The 22,067-nt window shown below is 40.1% G+C and overlaps 1 protein-coding gene across 1 annotated transcript; it reads right to left on the bottom strand.

Moving 5' to 3' along the window:
• Positions 1–6,248: 6,248 nt before the first annotated feature.
• Positions 6,249–20,202, bottom strand: SAMM50 (SAMM50 sorting and assembly machinery component). Its single transcript, XM_027693539.1, has 15 exons — positions 20,095–20,202; positions 18,294–18,404; positions 17,088–17,189; positions 16,139–16,226; positions 15,469–15,575; positions 13,681–13,811; positions 13,368–13,455; positions 12,731–12,859; positions 12,107–12,178; positions 11,345–11,431; positions 9,871–9,941; positions 9,413–9,480; positions 8,563–8,709; positions 7,255–7,396; positions 6,249–6,465 (listed from the first exon to the last, which is right to left on the bottom strand). Exons 1-15 carry the CDS (start codon positions 20,113–20,115, stop codon positions 6,420–6,422), a joined length of 1,410 nt encoding a protein of 469 aa, XP_027549340.1. The 5' UTR covers positions 20,116–20,202; the 3' UTR covers positions 6,249–6,419.
• Positions 20,203–22,067: the final 1,865 nt, after the last annotated feature.

The following is a 22,067-nucleotide window of genomic DNA, read 5'->3' as shown; positions in this document are numbered from 1 at the left end:
CAAAGTTTATTTTTCCTGCTTTCAGAAACCAATTTCAATAAGTGGAAATCCTGCTTCAGACATTAGTTATAACCTCAACTTCTCTTCCTGTTTCCCTGGCAAGTCCCAAACCTGCCAATGGCTTTTGATTCTGAGCTGGTTTTACTGCAGGATACAAGGAAGCATCCTGTGATCAGCACTGGAGGGATTTTATAAGGGTCTGTCTGCACTGAGAGTTTAATGCAGAGCTGCTGCAGTGGCAGTGACCACACAGTCTTATTCCACAGTTCTCGCTGTACCAGGCACTGGGATCTCCTCCTCAGGTGCTCATCTCTTCCCAAACCAGCTCTAATTTTCTTTAAAGGTTACTGCTGCATGTCTTGCCTTAACTCAGAGATAACACTGCCTTTAAAAAGCTGTGAACTCTTTGCTATGCTGATTTTGGAATGCATGGAAAACCTAAAATTTACAACAGAGCAGTTTGTTCTTCAGCAGAACTACTGCCCCAGCTTTAGCCAAACAACCTCCTCCCTGCAAATACTTATCTTTATACCTCCCAGCAGGATAACCCTGTCCAGTGTTTGCCCATAAAGGCCACGATGATGACAATTTTTTATTGATATTGCTTCTTTGGAAGAAAAAATAAATTGCACTTCCTGAAACAGCAGCGTGTTGCCCACAGCAAAGCCTTTCAGGCTGCAAGTGAGAACTTACCAAGGCTGAGATCAATATAAGTTACAAAACCACCTCTCAAATGATTCTGAGGTTTCAGGCCATACCTAATGAATGTTTTATGTTGATTTCCTGTGCAGGGGGGAGTTCTTCACTGTGCTCTTGCTGGTGGAAAAAAGTGGATTATGGAGGAATGCTCTCAAAATCTTCATAGACTGAAACTTAAGAACTATGAGACCTGTGTGTGCAATACAAACACCAGTGGCAAAAATCAACTCCCATGCAGCAAACTCCCATCCCAGACACAGCCCAGGCACATCCAGAAGGAACAACAGTCCCTGCACTTCCTTCCATGCCGCAAGTTAACATTGCAGTCAATACACAAGGGACAGAGGGGGGCAGAAAAAGGGAGATTAAAAAAACAGAGCAGCCTTAATTAAGCTGAAGAAGTACATAGAAAGACATTAATTGGTTAAACTGCCAATTTCATTTCAGGTTATTATACATCTCTGCAAAATTAAATAATTAGCAAGGATGTCAGCTGCATTCTGCTGGCACAAGACACATCAGACACTTTGCACTGAAAGTGAAGATTGTACTTGTATGAAAAATAACCTGGATTCATATGAAAAACACATATAAATGTTGATCTGCAACACGACTAGCAGAGTGGATATTTTCATTTCATAAAATGAAGCCTTAGATATATTTGGCTTCAAGGCAGTGTGGAAAAAGCATTTTATCCAACCTCTGAGGGGAAAAAAAACCCATAAAAATCAATCAGATCTCATACCTGATTTTTTAATGAGGTTGCAATCAGAAAATGTGTGAGTACAAACTCAGAGCAGGAAAGCAAACAAACTGGTGAACAATTCATACACACAACCCAAACAGCACATAAAATTTCACTGACTCCAGTACAGCACTCAGGACGTACCCACTTATAACCAAGGATCTTTTAATAATTGAAATAAACCCATGCAGATAGGACATCAAAGTCAGAGGTGAATGGATCTATCTGTTTATAAAGAAATGCTTCGATTTGTAGCTAAGTGGCAAAAGTATGTCAGTCCATTGCAAAAAAAAAGGAGGCCGGGTTGTTCCGGACAAGGAGAGAGAGCCCCTGGCAACAGAAAGTCAAATTACACTTCAAAACCACCAAAACAAAACCGGGCGCCTTTCTGAGGGTGGTTCAAACAAACAGGGCTCTTCTAAGTAGGAAATGAAGAGCTTTTATCACTGCTGTGATCAAGTGTGTGTCAGTGCTTAGTGATTTCACTGGCTCATGGCCACGGGCAGTGACACAGCTGCTGCTGCCCCAGGTCAGTGGCCTCCAGTTCAGAAGAAGCCCAGCAAGGTTATTTGTTTAAACCCTCCATCCTGAATGAGATACCAGCCCTCTACACCCAGAAAATTCCCTCTGGTACCCTCCCTCTCATCAGGGATGAGATTCCCATATATTCCTACAGGAATATATTCAATATTCCTATGTGGAGTGTATACTCATTAAGAAAACTGCCAGAGCACAAACCTGTCATTTAAGAGAATTACTTGGTAAGACTAAACTTAGTTCAAAATCTGTTTTTATTTTCAGTGCTGAGCTGTTGCTTTATTATTTAGCTGAACATTCCAAAGTCAGAATTCACATTTGCTCATTTTAACATTGCTCACCCCTCTTTTCCACAGAGGTTTCTGTTCCCTCTACTTTAACCTTACAGCATTTTGTACCGCTTTCAACATTTTGGACTACCTGAGATTACTGCAATCAGATGCATCACAAAATAATGATGACAGAGAATACATGGTCTCTGAAAATTCTTCAGGTATTGAAGCAAAGCAAAACCACCCTCTTTTTAAACTAGGAAATCACTGCAGTCTTATTATAACAACACCTGTACTGATTTTCTAAGATGATAGATACCTTATTGAGACAAAAGTTAATTTTTCTTTCTGGTCTGCCAGATAAATGAAATGTGTTGGGGGATGTGTGTGCTGGTGTTTGGGTTTTTTGTTGTTTGTTTTTTTTAATAACATTATTTATTCAATACTGAGGTAGAAAGGCACCACTTAACTCATGCTACTGATTTTCTTCAGAGCAACTTCTGTTTTGTATTCTGTTTAACTGAAAAACTTTTACAGAGACCATTTATTCCATGCAGACATTGGCTCTACCAGCTGCATTTTTTTTGTTTCACAAGAGAAGAAAGCTGAATGCTCTGACTTGCACAGAACATACCCAGCATAAAGTCTCCTCCCAATTAAGTTAAAATCATCCAAGAGCACTTACCTACAGTTGCTAACAGGCATTTAGCACTGCTGTCATAAAATATACACCCAATTACACTATTTCAACAACCTTTCCATGGTGAAGATGATGTGCAAAAACCCTCCTGGAAAGGATTCCTGCTGCTGTGGCTGCCAAGCTCCAGCCCTTCTGAAAACAAGAATGGCAGGACAAACCTACTCAAACTCTGTAATTTTAGCATCATTTTCTTATGCTATCCCCTACAAGGTTCAGAATGATCTTCCACACATCTGACCAGCTCCTTAATATTCCCACAAAGGAGCAAGGGTGTTTTATTCCCCTGTAACATCCCAGTGAAAACTCCTGCTTTTTCATGTAACTGCTCACTCAGCCCAGAGGAGGGAGAGCCAACCTGACCCCCACCCACTTTTCTGTGGGTTTCCCTGCGTGTTTGATCACAGGTGGGACAGAAAGACTTGGAATGCTTCCCTACAAGGGCACAACATGGACAGCAGTTCCTACACAGATGCCTGACAAAATTTTGTAGTAAGTATTAAACATTAGTTGCTACATCTCTGCAGAGATTTCCATCGGCAGTAAAGATTTTTTCTATCAAAAAAGGCACAGAGTGACAGCAAAGGTACTTAAGTTGGAGCACATTTCCATATTGCTGAGGTCAGCATCATATTTTATCTGTAAAGCCTGTATTTTAAAATCAGTTGTGCTCTCAATATGGCAGCAAACCTGCCCCTTATGTTCTAACAACCTCCCAGTTCCCTCCTCCACCTTCCCCTAAGCTCCCTAGAAACCTACTCATTAACAGCACCTAATAACAGCACATCTCCCCCATATAAACAGTATTTTCAGGTTTTTAATATAAGTGGAACAGCTCCAAGAAATCACCCACTGTCTTAGGATGGTGGTGCAAATATTAGCCCTGCTTCTAATTGCTGTCACCTCCTCACTTGGCTCGGAGGTGCCCCTGATTACAGCAGTGACACCATCCAACCCTTGTCCCAAAAAACACAGTCCTCTCCTTCCCAGGCCTCCTTCAGCCCCCAGAAAAGGCTTTGGGAAGTAAAGTAACATCAGAGCTGAAGAAACTGTGATTCTGACAGTATCTGCAACCTCAGCATTATTCAAAATTAAAGAGTCCTCCAGAGGTGGTCATTTTGGATGTGCCATTTGGAGGGATTGCTCACCCCCTCACTGTCCCCAGCAGTGGCCATGGTTATAAAAGCAAGAGCAACTTGAGGTGAAGTCACATCCAAGACTACCCATTTAAGCAAACATCATGTTTTTGAATCCCAGGCCTTACTCCTTTTATCACCCATAACTTTATTTACACCAATAACTCTGGCCAGAAACTCAATGCCAAGACCATGGATTCAGGTCTGTCCAGAGCTGTTCTCCCACTGAGCCAGCTCAGCACTACAGCAGCTTTTGGAATTCTGATTTCTGTCTTATCCACCCTAATTATTTGAGCCTGTGCAACAGATTTTAAATAGGAGTATATTAATCACATCAATATTCTACAGAAGCTACCACATAACCCAGATGTTCCTCCCAGAGTAACACAGGAATACTTTCTCTATTGTGATATACCTGTTATACATCCTGAGAAAATGTTACCTTTCAACGTGGTGCAAAACCAGCAGGGAAACAGCGACAGGAAGAGGCTCATGGAACATGATTTTGCTCCCTTTATCTTGGTGGACAATGTTATGGTGAGTGGCACAGCCAGGCTGTCAGCAGATGTGCTCAAAAGGCCTCTGCAGCAATTTCTTCCATTTCTCCCTAATTTCTCACAGGGGCCACACTTCCCTCAAACTGAATTATGGACTGGCTGCTGCTTGATGTGCACACTGGGCTGGAGGCTCTTTCTCTAGGCCTGCTCAGCTCAGGAACTACTGAGCCCTCTCAAACAGCCAACTGATACTTGGGGCTCTCGTGTCACATTAAAGGATTACACTAGTGCAGCCTTTAGTAAAAAATGTGCACAAAACAGAGTTCTTAAGGCAACAGAATACACATCTAACTTTGAACTCCTAGGAGAACACCCTAACAGTATTTTGGTATCTAAACATTCCCATCAAAAATGTTTTTGCATGTCAAAATGTCGACAGTGCTGGAGAAAAACTAATAACATTTGTTGACATTCTCAACATAGTTTCATATTTTATCTCATAACAACAGCAAAAAATCCATCAGAAATGCTTGGTTAAATATGTCCTTGCTACAGTAGCTGTTAGATAAACACACTGGAAAAGGTTTTTATATTGAATTTTGCTGTTTGAAAAAGGGCTGACTTCTGTCATTCACACAATTTGGAACATCTGTGAGCCTGTTGCTGCTACTTCATAAAGGAGGGAACGATATTTGGTCAAGCACAGCTCTGCAAATCAGCTCCTAGCCTTCATATTTTAGAGAATTATCAACAAAACCAGATTTAGTCATTGTATTACCACAACAGCAGTACATACCAATGCTAAAACAATGTATAAAACTGTGGTCTCTCTAAAAAGAGTGGAGTCTGACTTGATTGGGAACAAGATTTGATGCAGTCCTGACAGCATTCAGCCAAGTAGCGTAGCAGTATTTCCAAACCTGTCTTTAGCCAAGCAGAAAAAAATCAGGAGTACAACAGCTCCTGTATTTGTGTTTCATTCTCCCAGAATCTTGTGCTAGGATTTTAAATTTGCCAGCACTTAATAACAAAAGAAATATAAATTTGGACGCAGGGAAAATGGACTCCAAGGTCAGATTCTCTTAGGATGACCACACAGGATTGATTCTTATAAAAAATCAGTATCCAAGTATCTTCAAGGTAAGTACTTAGGATTGAACTAGTGAATTAGTCACCCTGAACCTTTCAAAGTTCTGATTTTACTATTTGTTGTGTAAGACAGATGACTTGAATTTTTACAGTATGTAGTTCAGATTGTAGGAGGCATTTAAATAGAGGTGATTGACAATAGTGAAATATATTCAAACCAGAACATTTTGGTTCACTTAGAACCACTAAAATGGTATAATTTTTGACACATAACAGATTTTTTCAGGGTCATTTGCTCACAGAAAGTGATCATGGAGAAAAACTCCTTAATTTACACTCCAACCATACTCCCACTTGTGAGAATTGTGGTTGGAAGAGGGAAAGCCACGCAGGCCAATGACAACCATAATTACATGAACAGTATCCAAGAGCCAATATCTGACATAACTTTCAAGTTTTTAAGTAAAAACTAATAACTAAAAGCTAAATAAAATATGGAACACAAAAGCCGTAAGATAAAATAGCTACACTCCTACAAACACTCTCCCAGCTTTGATAAAAATCAGAGGTACAATGAACCTTTACAGCATAATTATTTAATGTAGTTTCTTGGGGAGTCCAAGAGGTAAATCACTCAGATATGTATCTGTATTTCAAGGAAAAAAGTCAGACCTTATCAAAGTATATTATAGTCTTGATTTCAATGACAGAGCACAATTTCATTTAGTGATGTAAAATGTTTCTGTATTATAGAAATCTTATTCCTGCTCCGAACTGAACACCATCACATATCCTGAAAAGAAACAAATAATAAACAGTGTAAGTGATATACAAGGGATTGATGAAATTAAAATCCATTCTCCCTATCCCCAAATTCCCACGGTTTTCCATCTTTGGAAGAGTTTTAATCCAAATGTTACCCAACAAAGGGCTTTTGCTTTGTCAATCTGTCATTCATACAGAGTGTTTACATTTGCAAAATAAAGCCCCTGATTTTCAAATTGCTATTATTCATTCACATTGCACATGAATCATAAGTGGAAACATAACCCAACTCCTGTATGAAATACAGAATATCTCACACAATATTCACAGGCAAGAAAGAACAGGCCCCCTGAAGCTTTTTACTGCATACTATAATATTTGCTTGGTTTGGGATAATTGGTTGCTAACAAATTAATTTGTTGTTCCTTTATCTATACCTAAACTTGTTTCCACTTTTCAAACAAAGACATTAAACTGGGTATTTATCCAATCATTTCGTTCTGTAAGGCTTTAGAAAACCCCATTAGGTGTTGGAGTGATCATTTGCCCTAAAGAAATAAAGCCTGCTGCACAGCTATTCATACATTTCAACAGCTGATCTCAAGTTTAATGAACTCTGAAACTTGAGAAACAAAGCCTTAAACCAAGATGTGCTGTGGAACCAACATGAGCACAGTGGGCTGAAAGAGCAGTAGCGAGTGCTCAAAAATCTCTTTTAGGCAAAACTAAAAGGCACCAATTCTCTCTGATAAATCAGATAGAAGTGCAGTAAAAAAAACCTCAGTTGCTACTAAAGAATTTGGGGTAACAAACCAACCTGTCCCCAGCCTGTACTCCCATGGGGAAGCAGTAGTTAAGTTCTAGCCTTGCAATGTTTCCCAGTCGGAGCACAATTCCGGCACCGTAAGACCAGCGGATACACTCTGCCAGCTTCTTCAGGTGAGCTCTGGGACCATCACCTGCAACCAAAAGAGCAGGAGAACTAGGAACAAACACTGTCAAGGTGATCCCAGGCTAACTGGATTTTCAGAGCTAGAAGACAGACTGCTTAGGGGCAGCTCCTGCAGAATCAACACTTATTCACTGCCCACAACTCTCATAAATGCCAAGAACCTTGGACTCAAACTACTGGGATTTTAGTTGGATTGCTGCTGATTTTCATTTCCCACTACGGGGGACCTACTAGCAAGAACCTTAAATGTCTTTAGTACTCCCTTAGAGTACCTAAAGGGTATTAAAAGAGAGTTGGAGAGACTATTTACAAGATCATGTAGTGACAAGGGGGAATGGCTTCGCACTGACAGAGAGGAGGTTTAAATTGGATATTAGGAAGAAATTCTTCCCTGTGAGGGTGAGGAGGCCCTGCCACAGGTTGCCCAGAGAAGCTGTGGCTGCCCCATCCCTGGAAGTGTTCCAGGTCAGGTTGGATGGGGCTCTGAGAAAGCTGGGATAGTGGAAGGTGTCCCTGCCCATGGCAGAACGAGATGAGCTTTAAGGTCCCTTCTAACCCAAACCATTCTGTGATTCTATTCTCTAATTAGTGTGTCTCTATTATTTTAAAGTGATTAATCTGCCTTTTAATTGTGCATTAAGTGTCTCCCTCCCATGGGGATGCTGCCTTTCTTACATTAAGTCAGGCAGACATCAAATCTCACTATATCCTAAAACTGACTGAAATTATATTGCAAAGCCATACTCCAAATCACTGAAATATGTTTTGAAAAATGTTGGGGATGGGAGGGAAAAGAAATCCCACCAGCCACCACACCCTCATGCCACCACTTTTTATTTAGTTCATCCCGGTAAACATTAGAATCATCTCCCTTCAGAATGGTGTAAGATAGGAAGTGTTAATTACCACACTGGCCTGCAAACATCACCAATTCACAGCTACTACTCTTACCACCCTGGGTCTCTTTCCTACAAGTTGTGCTGGAATTTATGTGGAGAGCTCAATAAATTACTGGCAACCTGTCAAATATGTAAGTTAAAAGCAGCAGGTTTTTGACAGGCACCAAAACACATGCAGTAAACAAGCTGTTTCTGAGTAAACAGACACAGAGCAGCTCTCCTTTTTGCTTTTATACATGGGGAAGAAGGTTTTTTTTTATTCTACTGATCTTACCATAGTTAAGATTGCAGAGGTTCCCAGCATTAAGGAAAAAATGTGTCCGGAAAAGATCTCCAAACCCTCCACGGCCTGGCCGGAAAGGGAGAGGGGTGTAGAGGTGCACACCCCCAGCCCAGTAGGCTTCTCCTCCCAGGTAATCACCTGTTTGGGCAAAATGTTGGAATAAAAGCTTTTACTGTGGAATATATTAAAAGAACCAGTTGTTAAAGGTACAAGAAAACATGAGTTGTTTTACACTGCATTTCTACCCTTTGCTTCTCTCTTTCTCCAACCTCAACACCATGAAGTAAAAAAATCAGCACTTACACAATCCAAGGGAAGTGCTTTTTTCTTCATTCCCTCATCCTACTCTTGGGTCATCAGAACTATCCCCTGAACACCTGTGCAATACTTGTCTTAGTTTTAAAAATGGGAAATTGGCACAATTAAAGAATTAGCTTTAAACTATAGTGAATGCTGAATCCACTGATAACAGAGGAACGAATAGAACTGAGGAAACTCCTAGCTCTCAAAACACCTCTGTGGAGCACATCACCTTTCCTTTAAGCTACCTGAGCATATGCTCAGGAATCAAACAGAGTATCAAACAAGAGATTTAATGTGACTGTTGCTCTAACCATGTTTTGGGAACTTTTTCAGCTTGAAGTTTGTTACTAATTAAAGTGACACGCTGGGAGTATGAAAGTCTGAACACACACCTGGTTTACAACAGATCAAAGCCATAACTACTCCCAAAGTACAGAATGAGTGCAATTATTTTCAGGCCACACAAAGCTTGAGGACAGAATGTGACACACAAATATTTGCAGTACTGCCAGAGGAGTGGGATTTAACGGTTCCAGACCTTCACTCTGGGGTCCAATGCTGTACATGCTGAATCCACGCACACTTGTTGGTCCTCCGAGGTAAAACCTAGGGAACGCAGCCAAATGAAATGCAATGCTTGGCTTGAAAAGCAACTTTGTAACAGGTTTAGTAAAACTGTCTACAAGGCGAACAGTTACAATAGAGCTTTGTGTTTGAAAACACAGGTACCTGTGCCCGCTACAAACTTCTGCAGATGGTAAATACCATTTTGCAACCTTAAATATTGGCAGGCAGAGCTACCATACAGCAAATTATAAATCTGCACTACCCCCATATGAAAATGGCTGGAGTACCAACATGCAATTAAAGCTACCGAGAGACACTTTATTCTTCTCAGAACCAGAGCTACTACTGCTTCTCTCTTCTAGGGTTTTCTGTACACATTACCTGTGTTGACTGGAAAAAAACCAAACCCCAAACACTTAACAAACTTGCCTGTCAGCAATACTGGATGGTTTGTCTCCAATAGGTACCAACATTCCGCCCCAGAGTGATGCTGAAAAGACCTTTGGAGAGGAAAAGAAGTTGTTTGTGAACACATAATACTTAATTTCCCTAAGACAGTTAAGATTTCGTTGCTCAGTAGCAGCCAGAGCTCCCATGAGCTGATCAAGGTGTGTGTGCATGGATATCACACCATCAGTGTGGGATGTGTGGTGGGATTTTCAGGAAACTCTGGGTGGCTGCTGCCCTCTTTCTTTCATGCAGTGCTGTGCCTTGAAAAAGTCAACACAGCACATCTGAACCAAGTGCCACTTCCACAACATCTTAAGGGAACTCTCAATCTCATCCAGCTCCTCTTTTCTCAGGAATTTTCTTGAAATAAGACAACACTGCTGACATATATTACTCCTGGCACTTTGAAACCCAAAGTCCAGCAAATAACTGCCAAAAATACAATTTTTTGGCAATTATTACCTGTCTGTATATTGTACAGTTATTTACCTGTCTGTAAATCAGCCTTACAATTAAATGAAACCACCCTCTACAACTCACTATATTGACATTACTGTTTATCTATAGTAAGTAATTCTTCATACCCAAATCACTATAACAAACATATTTAATAATTTCTTCCTGCCTGTGTACCAGGTAGAGGTACTACTGCCAGACAGTGAGATCTATTGTTAATACTTTTGGGATGCAAATTATTGTAACCTCTGATTTTTAAATCTTCATAATAAGTTGCTGTTCAATTCTCCACTCAGCTATGAGAGGAACTTACTACAAAATTTTCATATGAAAAACAACTTCTTTCTAAATACAGACAGAAATATTCCTAGGATATGTTGAAATTGTTATTTCAATAAGCAGAAAAAAACCTATTTCCACCTAACACTAGGTCTATGTTGTTAAAGCTGCCTGAAACTTAGGATCTCTATGTTCTCGTAGGAAGCTGAAGTTCATGAAACATTCTTTCCCAATATTTTACATAGAGGAAATAATTACATGCTAGGATACCAAAATTAGTAGTTATACATCCATAATTTCAATGACAGAAAAAAACCCAAGATTAGTCAGAATATTCATAAACAGGTGAAAGAAAGTTTCAGAACTTTGAAGTTTTTCAAAAGCTCTCAAAGTTTTTGAAAAATCACAAAGAACAGACATGACCAACATTATTTCTGGAAGGAATAGTGTTCACATGGTTAATTGTCAAGTTGTTCTTTCCAGAATGCCAGAATTTCTCAACTGACTGTGCTAGACAGGAATATAAGATTAAAAATAAAGAGTAGTTCACTTTCCAAAGAAACAAACCAAGATACCTGCACCATCCATCTTTCATGATCTTCTTACTAATCCATGGTGAAAAATCATCATAAGACACAGGTTCAATAATGTCAGATAAACTTCAGATCAAGTGCTATTAAATACAAAAATATTTTAAGAAATATTTTTTAAAAATTACCGAGTCCCAGAAAAGTTGCCTATTCAACTGAAACTCAAAATCCTCTTTTAGAAAGTTCACATCTCCACCTGTGTAACCAGCCAGCTCCTGCAAAGACAGAAGTTTATGAAAGTTGTAACAGATATTACATGTTTCTTCCCTTAAAAGCATATCTACATGTGGCACTTCTAGCTCCAATGGCATTTCAGAACAATCTGCTTCTAAAGCATTACCAAAATCATTGCTTCTGAAGCATTAACCCAGCTTTTAGAAAAGTTCTGAATGTAACCAGAGTGAAAACCATTTTCTCTGCCAAAATGATACATGTGTATGCCTGGGGAGTTATTTTTACTCAGTCTTTCACTTCAGATTCTCAGACTTACAAATTCTGTAACAACAGAGCCACAGTCTTACATGACAGAGTTAGAAAAGAAGGACTAATTAATAACTACTAGAAGTGCAGAGTAAATACTGTCAGGAATAGTGTCTCTCAGCTAATAAGCAATTGAATGCTGATGGAGAGGGGCATGGAGAGGCTGTGCTGTTTGACTAATGAATTAAAATATAAATACAAATGAAAATTTGCCCCCACAGAAGAGCTGCCTGATTTTAAAAGGCTCTGTAAACAGAAAAAGTAAATACTGGTCCTCACTGTCTCCTAGTCAACTTAAGATGAATTTCTAACTTTAGGCATTTTTAACATGAACATCAATTAGATAAATTAAGACTTCCTCAAGCCCACAGATAAGAAACCCAATAATAGCATAAGTGGTTTAATACTACCTGATTGATTTTCAGCAAAGCACCTCGTTTTGGCAAGATTGAGGAGTTCCTGGAATCAATTACCATGGCATGCTGAAAAGAATATAAAACTTGGATTTAGGTTCTCATTATCTGTTGAATAGCTCAGAGTGACACTATTATTTTCCTTCAAAAATTGTGCAAACAGTGGAAGACAGCTAAGGCTACTGTAGCTTCGTGGATTTGGGAAAGATAAACCTTAGTTTTGAATTTAGAGGCCACATGAAACACATACATTTTTTATCTTATTTTCTATTTTTTGCCCATGGTACACACGAGAAATAGAGCAGCAGCAATGCCCCAGTTTAAACCATCAATTTTGTGACAGTAATCTGCAAATAGTTTGTCCCTGTAATTTGTGAAAGATAACAAGTGACCAAAAACTGCTAGAGGAATGTTTAGAAAAGGCATGGCAAGTGCAGGATGAGGAAATTTACTGCTACAAAACAAGGCAATTCTGCAAAACCAGGTGGCAGGTGAGACCAAACGCAGCAAAAGATGTTTGAGGTAAAGCAACACCACCCCCACTAGGACAGAAAGGTCATTCCTAAGTGTGAGATGACACAAAATAATGTGTTCAAAACAATGATCATGGGAAAGCCTTACAGAGAGAGAGGATTTAAGAGAGTGTCCACTTTCTTCTCGAACAGAAAAGGACGCTGTTCTAGCAAGGCAGCCAAGCTCCCTCCACACACCCTCCCACTTCACGGTGTGATTGGTCTTCCAGACTGGAAACTACAAAAAAGGAATTGGGTAAGACATGAAAAAACTGTTACAAAATTAAAACAAACAGTTTTTAATACTATGGCTTTCTTTCCAAACTCCTTGAATCAGAGAGAAACCCTTTTTTGTTTCAGAGTAGTGCTAACTCTGCTCCAGCCCAGAGAGTTTCTCCACTTTTTTCCATCATCCCAAACAAGAAATATCTTGCATTGGGCTGATACAGGAAGGTAGGCAAGCAGCTACCTCTCTGAAATGATAATTTGAAACATAAAGAATTTGGAGAAAAACACATTGGCATTTTTATACGGCCAAAATAAGACTGGATTCTAACAAGAAGACTGAAGTGCATGACCTCTGTCATCTCCAAACTGCTGACCTCTGTCAAATAATGAGATGTCAGCCCTGTGCACAAGTGATTCAAGCATAAAAAAGTAAACCAAGCATTTGCAAAAGCCAGCTCTGTGACCCAAACTGAGTGTCGATGAAGTGTGTGTTCCACAAGTTCTTGTGCTCCACTTACATTACATTCTGTTGATATTCCTCTATCTGTTTCACGGAGAGAGCTCCAAGGGAACTGTCCAGTCACCTTATACACATTAACTGTAAAACTGAAACACAACATTACTGGCAGGTTTTAAAAGGAAATTATGTTAGTAGGTGGAATTTTGAATAATCACAAAAACTTAAGAAACCAGCTCTGCTCCATCATTAATAGACCCCTCCCCCCTACCCCAGGAAAGGAATAAATGTAATTATTACTCAATGAAAGATCTTATTAATTGCTTTATATTCATTCAGTTAAAAAAAGATGTACTCAAAAATGCATCCCCTACTTTCTTTCAAAGTTTCCAGGCCGGGGTTTGAAGAAGGACAGGCCATATGAAGTTTCCTTTGTCCCATAGGAGAACTGGAAGGTTACTTTTTCTGCACGCCCAAGGAGATTTGGGAACTTGAGCCCAAGGACCTACAGAAAAGAAAAAAACAAACAAACAAAAAAATCCCATATCATAACATTTCATATTGTTTGCTGTCTTGCATCCTAATCACATGCTGAAGACAAGCCTATCTACCAAGAGAATAAGAAATGAAGACATTAAAAGTACTAGTAAGCAACTGTGGTTTTCTTTTAAGTTGGATTTCTCTTTGCACTGGCAGCAAAAGCAGGAAAATAATTGTCATGTAACATTATCACAACCAAAGCCAATGGAAAATTATCACTCCAGAGTCACTTCCCTGTATTTTTGTTTTAAGTAACAAGGTCCTTTTGCAACCAGTCCTGATGGCAGTACAACACCTTTACAGTTCTCCAGAAACTACTGAAACACTTTTGCCTGTTCTGGCACAAATTCCTTGCATCCTTTCCGCAGCAAGGATGGAGCAGGTTTTCTCCAAGCAGGACTGTACTATTGTTGTGTCTTCTATTGTAAAAGAATGTTAAAAAGCTCCCAAATCCTGACTGCTTTTGCCTAGCAGCTATTGGAAGGAAATCAGTCACCTGAACTTTGTAAAGATGGCTACTAGGCAGTTATTCATCTAACCAGAAAGGGCTTTTACTATGAAATATAATCCAGGCTTCAGATGAATTTAAGAGATCAGAATAAATGTCAAATCTATTCAACTCTTAAGGAAACATAATATGTTGCCAATACAAGTCATGCTTTTTTAGAGCATTCACAAGTTTTCCTTCTCTGTAACAAATTAAAATCTGAAAGAAGAGGAGGCTGAGTCCAAAAAGGGAAACCAAAGCAGCTTTCAGTGAGTTTTCAGCAGCACAGGAACCAACAAGGATCCCCTGCTGCTTTCCTTCAGGCCACGACACCCTGGACAGGGCTTTTGGCAGTGGAGCTGCATAAGCAGCTCTCAACTCACCCAGTTCCTGCTCCCCTTGCACATGCACAGCACCATCCCCTGAGTCATGCAGGATCTTACCCAGGTTAAAAATACCCCTAAGAAGAAAAGGATGAGTCCCTTGATCTGGCTTATCTCCCAGCCCCAGGCACAGCTGCCCTGTGCACGTGAGGAGGCAGGAAGGGTGCAGGATGGGCACCTGGAAGCACCATGTGCCCACACCAGCTGGGACTTTTTGTGTCAATTGGTAAATATTTTTCACACAGGATTTTAATCTGATGCATCTTTAATTAAATTATATGAAAACAAGCCCCACAGTTCATATGATCCGTGAAAACTTTGTGTTCTGCAGCCCACAATAATTGTTACTGGGCTAAAATAGTGCAAAACAAGAACAATTTCTAAGTCAAATATAAAGCATTTTGACTGAGAAGAAAAATACTTCAAATATATCTCATAGAAAGGAAATTCCAGATTCTCTACTTATCCCTCCAGTAGATAAAACATCTTAACCATTATCAAGAAATAATACAAGTAGTTTCAAGAATTAAAAAATTAACATGCTGAGCTGGAAGCCAGAGGATTCTCCCTTAGCTCAAATAGGCTTTTGCTGAATGAAAGCCTGACTAATACAAAGACTCTTTAGACACAAAGGTCTGGCAAAGCCTTAGTAAAGCTGGATCAAGAAAATAATTTGGTTTGGATCACCAAAATCCTTGCTAGGTCTGAAACTAAGAGGAAGACCAAAAGGCATAATTTGAAATAATCCATACCATACTGCCTTCATTGTTGCCAACCATGGTGTTATAGCTTCCAGTTAACCTTCTCAATTCTGTCACCTCAAAGGTCACATCTAAACCATTTGGAAGGGCATCATCTCCTACATAAACAAACAAACAAGTGTATGTTATCTCTATAGTTGTTTAAAAAATGCAGACAGAAGATTACCTGAACTATTTGAAAACTGGTTGAGTTAAAGGACAATAAAAGCCCACATTACAAAGAAAAAGATGCCATTTGGATATGAGTGCAGAATTTGGGATGAATGGTTTTGATCAATTAATGCCAGTTATGTGATGTGTGATACATAGAAATACAGGGCACATCTTCAAGCTTTCCCTCACATGTCCCTTGAAACTGTGGATTAAGGGATGTTTACTGTAATTATTTAAGTGCTGGAAATTCACTCATTTTTGCATGTATACAATACTTAAATACATATATTTAATAATAATAATAATAATAATAATAATAATAATAATATATTTACAGACCCATGAAAATACATCTTCTTCCTAAGGATAATGGATGTGGACACATATTTGTATATATAGCACACCCATGTGTTCATTTAAAATATATAAAGGTACAGAAGAGAGCAAGTTATACACTAAAGAGTGTATGTATGAGGAAAAAGGTGAGGATTAATGAGGGGATACCCACCTTGACAGGTGTCAATCAGAACATCCACCTGCCTGAAGATTCCTAAACGAAGCAGCTTTTCACGAGCTTCATGTGATTTTCTCATGACCTACAGTATGAGAAAAGCAGCTCAGCCACAGAGTCACAGAATAGTTTGGGTGGGAAGGGACCTTCAAGATGATCCAGTCCATTTGAGTCTTTCAGATTACCAAAAAAAATTAGTTAAAATGCAGCTAAAGTTGTAAAAATATTCACAGATTTTGTATACAAGGGCGCATACATGCAACTTCAAAAACAACATTCACAATATGAATGTTAATTCATCTGTTAAGATGTTTTAAGACTTGCATCTGTAAAGAAATAAACCAACCCCAAGCATATGGCTCAATTCCTACCTTTTGTTAGTTTGCTTCTTAATTGTTGTAATACTTGAACCTGTTATTCAAATATTCAAAGAATATTCAACTTATACACCTGTAAACAGTTACACTTATACAGGGGGCCACTGTTTTTGGCAAAAACCAAACACTCTAATCTGTTTAAATTTAGACCAATTTACAGGTCTAATCGCCAGCCATGCTCCAGAAGGGATCACCACCTAAAAGTGCAGGGAGATCCAGCCCAACTCACACTTTGCTCCACTGTGCTGAGTCCCAATAATTTATCTTCAGCAAATTAACTGGAAGTGTCACCTACACAGTTAGAAATTCTCAAATGGGAAGAATGAAGCTGAAAAAAAATCTGTTTGCCACCTCACAACACCTCTGAGCTGAACACATCAGAAAATACAGCATCTGCCAGTATTTCATATTAAGGTTTGGCTTCTGTATCACAAGATCAGAATCATCACAAAACATGACAAAGTTGCCCCATGCGATAAGGGAGTAGCACAAAGCAGGAAAGAGAAAAATTTTAATTAATTAACCTGAAATTTCCAAGCAGCAGGTCTGATATTCACCCCAGTACTTACATCAATGAGATTTTTAGCCTTGAAAACATCAGCTATTTCATACATGATAATGTCATCTTTGGTCCTGCCAAGTCCATCGAAGTGCACATGCTGAACCACCACCTGAACAGAACAGAGGTTTACACACAAATACTGAATTGGCATCTAATAATGAGCCTCAAAATCACCAGTGCACAAAAATTACTGCTGTCCACGTGAAAAACTAATTACTGCTAACCTACACTATCAGAAATCAGTGCTGTCCATGAATCTGGGAAACTGTTCCCTTAACGCAAAAATTAAAGAAAAGACAACTCTAATACAAAAGTTATACGAGTTGTAGCAAAAGAAACACTGATAGACTGCAGCTGCTGGGATTTTAGTTGTGTTGTATGGACAAATATATAACTGCAGAAACCACACAAGGCAGCACAGGTAGTTGTTTGCTACTTCTTGTATCGGCTACACATAAGCAAAGAGTTAAAAGAATACAAACAAACTTACAAGTCACAAATATTTAAACTCTATTAATATTATCACTACCACCAGAGTAGTGCAGTTTAAAATGCAAGGGAAGATCACTCACATTATGAGGTTTTCTATTTTCTTAAAAACTTTCCTCTTGATATATAATCATCTGAGACAATTTTATTGCAAAAATCACAACACACTCCAGGGCCAGCTGGTACAAATGGACTACAGGGATTGCATTTCCCTCATTTTTCCAACCTTTTCAGGAAATTTTAGGGGTAAATGTCAAAAAAAAATATATATAAACCTGCAAATGCTTCACAGGGTTGTCAAGGATTGGAGTCACCAGCCCAGGAAGGATTTTAAAGACATGTAAATGTGGCACTTGGGGACATGGTTTTGCGGTGGCCTTGGCGGTGCTGGGTTAACAGTTGGACTCAATAATCCTAGTGGTTTTTTGCAATCTAAACAATTCCATGACTCTGTACTAGAGTTCATAAAAGAGACTATTCAGATTATACCACCTGTATCATATATATCTGTATGACTCTAAGGATTACCTCTAATAAACAGCAGAATAAAAGAACAGGAACCAAATAACATCAAACTCACAGCACTAAATGTAATTCTTTCACATTTCAATCCATAGCTTAGGAAGTTGCCTTAGGAAAAACAAGGAAGAAAGGGTGCCAAAGCATTTCTCTCTACAAAAAAAAAAATAATAATAATAAATCAGGATGTTGTTCAGCCACTCACATCTTTGTTTTCCAGAATTTCCTGCTTGGTCTCAGGTTCAACTTCAACCAGTTCAGCCTCCTCTCCCAAGGCACCAAAGTCTGGCCCAGCCATGGGAAGAGGCTCCAAACTCTGAAAGCATAAAAAGAAAACTGCCTTTAATAGGGTACACTGATTAATGATTTATGTCTTTTGCAAAGGAAAAAACCCATGGCTTTTGGCAGTGTAATCATCAAATCCCAAGGGAAAAGAGCAAAGAGAAGAACTAAAATGAGGGGAATTACCAGCACAGTAAACACTTACCTGTTTGCTGAAATTCTTCATGAAAGCTAAATAGCTTCCATTTTGAATGATTTCTCAAAAATACTCTGCACTCTTCCAAAAAATAGCCTTAATTTTAAAGGCATGATAAAAGAAGAATTCTACCCTCTTAAAAGAATATCTAAAAAAATCAGGCTGTCACTTCTCCAGTTCGGGTTTTTGGGAGGCAGAGGAGTATGAATGTCGAACAATAAAATAAGAAAGGTGTTCTCAGCACGTTACTTTGCTTTTCATGTATTTATATGCTCTCATATGTCAACATTTCTTTTAGAAGTAACCTTTCAAATAAGGTTCGAGAACCTCAGAGGGGAACATTTTAATCAAAATGTTTTCCAGCAGGGCATGACTTTACTTACCATAACTAAGAGAGTTAAAATAAGACTTAGCAGGAGATAACAGAGTCAAGCATGAATGAATAAAGGGGTTTCCCTGAGAAAAGCAGAGGTCAGGATTGGATAACTCAGTAAGCCTACTTTTAATCTTAAGTCACTAACAGCCATTTGGCTGGAACAGTAAATTGCTGTTACATATCAAAATCAAGTTAAAATGAAGATGGAAGCTTCTCTCACTGCCAAAAATTTTCAGGCAAGCATCAAACACTGTATCCACATAACACTGTATCACTTCATACTACACATGAACACAAAACAGAGAACACCAGAAAAAGAATTTGATAAAGAAATTAAATCAGATGCTCTGGAGCCAGATCCTGCAGCTGTTCTTTAGCGTTAAACCGAACACTTAAACCTTCATGCCCCTTGTTTAAGCACTTGTAGATGGATTTGGAGATTTATCCACCTGTTCACGACCATCTCCAAGTGCTGGGTGAGGCAGCACAGCCCTCCCCAGGCACTGCAGCCCCACAGACCCTGATTCTCACCCCGCCAGCTGCAGCTTTTCTGTGCCTCGCGATTTGGGGTTAGGGTTTTTTTCCGGCTTTTTCTTTTCTTAGGTTTTTTTTTTTCCCCCCGTTTTCATTTCCACAGTCTCTCCCCTTCACCATCCCCCGCCTCCCGCGGGAAGGTCAACTCTGGGAAAGACCCGGGTCTTCTTTAGGAAGAAATGATTTACTTCGGAAGAAACGGTTTAGTTAGGACGGGATTCTTTACTTAGTAAAGAATTCGTGGCTGGGAGGGCGGTGAGGCCCTGGCACTGGGTGCCCGGAGGAGCTGTGGCTGCCCCATCTCTGCAAGTGCCCAAAGACTTTTGGAGGGCTCTTGGAGCAACCTGAACTAGTGGAAGGCGGCCCCATGGAGGGGGCGGCGGAGCGAGACGATCTTTAAACTCCGTTACAACCCCTCAGCGTTCTGTGAGCCTACGAAAAGACACGGAGAGCGAAAAAGCGGAGGGCGCTCCCGGCCCGGGACGGGCTCCCGGCCCTGTCCCTGCGCGGCCGTCCCAGGACGACCTTCGGGCGGAGCGGCGGCGGCCGCGCTCCCGGCCCCGGCGGGGCCCTCCCGGGCGTGTCCCGGCCCGGCCCCGGCTCGGTCCCGTCCCTTACCCGGGCGTGCACGGTGCCCATGTCGGCGGCGGGGTCGGGCTGTGCCGGGGCGGGGCTGTGTCGGGGCCGGGCGGTGCGGTGTCGGTCAGGGCCGCGGCGCAGGGGCGGCCATGGCGGGCGGCACCGCCCCGGAGCGCATTGGGCACGGCGGGGGAGCGGGAGGGACCTTCCGGGCACGGCGGGAAGGGGCGGGAGCGGCGCCGGGAACACCCGCACGGCACCGCGCCGGGCACGGGGAATGACGGGGATAAAGGGAGCGACCCCGGGAACACCCGCACGGCACCGCGCCGGGCACCGGGAATAACGGGAATAAAGGGAGCGACCCCGGGAACACCCGCACGGCACTGCGCCTGGCGCGGGGAATAACGGGGATAAAGCGCCTCTGCCGCGGGCCCGGATCGAGGGGTGACAAGGGCGGGATGGAGGGAAGCGGCGGTTCCTCGCATCCCACGGGATCACACGGGGCACCCTAAACTGAAACGTGTGGTACAGGGCTTAACAGGAATAATGAATAACTGTAACGGTAATAGATGTTACGGTTGTCATCATTATCATTATTACTTCGTATTTTTACGACATTATTCACATTGCTGCTTCGTATTTTTACGTCATTATGCACATCATTAACTTCGTATTTTTACTTATATTGTTAATTTCATATTTTTACTTCATTATGCACATCATTAACTTCATATTTTTACTTCATTATGCACATCGTTAACTTCATATTTTTACTTCATTATTCATGTTGTTTACTTCATATTTTTACTTCATTATTCATGTTGTTTACTTCATATTTTTACTTCATTATTCACGTTGTTTACTTCATATTATCACAATGTCACTTTTATATATATATAGATTTACATTAAACATTTTTATGTTATTTGCTATAATAATATTCTATATTGTAAAGCACCAAGATCAGTGTTTACAGAGCCATAGTGCTGTCTACTCTTTTATATGGTTCCGAATCATGGGTCATCTACCGCCACCACCTGCGTCTCCTAGAACGCTTCCATCAACGCTGCCTCCGTACAATCCTTAACATCCATTGGTCAGACTATGTGACCAATACATCTGTTCTCGAACAGGCAGCAATTACGAGTATTGAGGCCATGCTCCTGAGAACGCAACTGCGTTGGGCAGGGCACATCTCTAGGATGAAGGACCACCGCCTCCCTAAGATCCTGCTCTATGGTGAACTTGCCACTGGCTGCCGCAAGAGAGGAGCTCCAAAGAAAAGATACAAGGACTCCCTGAAGCAACAACTCAGCCTCGGGCATATTGATCACCATAACTGGTCCACTCTGGCCTCTAATCGGGAGGCCTGGAGACAGACCATTTATAACGCTGCTGATGCTTTTGAGAAGGCACGCAGGATCACTCTTGAGGAGAAAAGACAACGCAGAAAGAATCGAACCTTGCAGAATATACCATCTAAGGAGTCTTTCTGCTGTGTCTTTTGCAACCGGACTTGCCTTTCTCGTATTGGCCTTTTTAGCCACCAACGCGCTTGCATGAAAAATGGGTAGAGCCCTTCCCAAATCTTCGTTCGCGAAGCCTAGCCATGAATTCTATATTGTATTTTTATATATAATTGTATATAAATGTATATAATATGTATATTGTATATTTATGTATAACATAAACAGTACGTAAATAGTATGTTTTGTTTGAATAATATATAAATAGTATATTCTGTAATTTATATTTTGTAATCACCTACAGATAAATTTTAATATTTATATTATTTTTTAAAATTTTGTTTCTGGAACACAAAAATGTAAGTGCCTGAAAATAATAAATTACTGTATTAATATTTTATTATTTAATATATTATTTATATTTGGTTATCTGCTTATATTCTATGTTATTGCTATTTTATATAATCTATATATGAATGTTTATATTAAATATATCAATTAGCAAATTGCTATATTAATAGTTTATTTTATTTAATATTATTTTAT

The sequence above is a fragment of the Neopelma chrysocephalum genome, unplaced genomic scaffold, assembly GCF_003984885.1.
Source record: "Neopelma chrysocephalum unplaced genomic scaffold, ASM398488v2 Primary Assembly neopelma1_92, whole genome shotgun sequence".
NCBI lineage: Eukaryota > Metazoa > Chordata > Aves > Passeriformes > Pipridae > Neopelma > Neopelma chrysocephalum.
This window is presented reverse-complemented; position numbering and strand designations above follow the sequence as displayed.

Excerpts from the sequence above, each read along its gene's own strand:
- SAMM50 (XM_027693539.1), bottom strand. The coding sequence starts at position 20,115 with ATGGGCACCGTGCACGCCCGG. Across the intron at positions 18,405-20,094 it reads TGGGCACCGTGCACGCCCGG|AGTTTGGAGCCTCTTCCCAT; the intron begins GTAAGGGACGGG and ends TTATGCTTTCAG. Across the intron at positions 13,456-13,680 it reads CCTGGAAACTTTGAAAGAAA|TTTTACAGTTAATGTGTATA; the intron begins GTAGGGGATGCA and ends GTTGTGTTTCAG.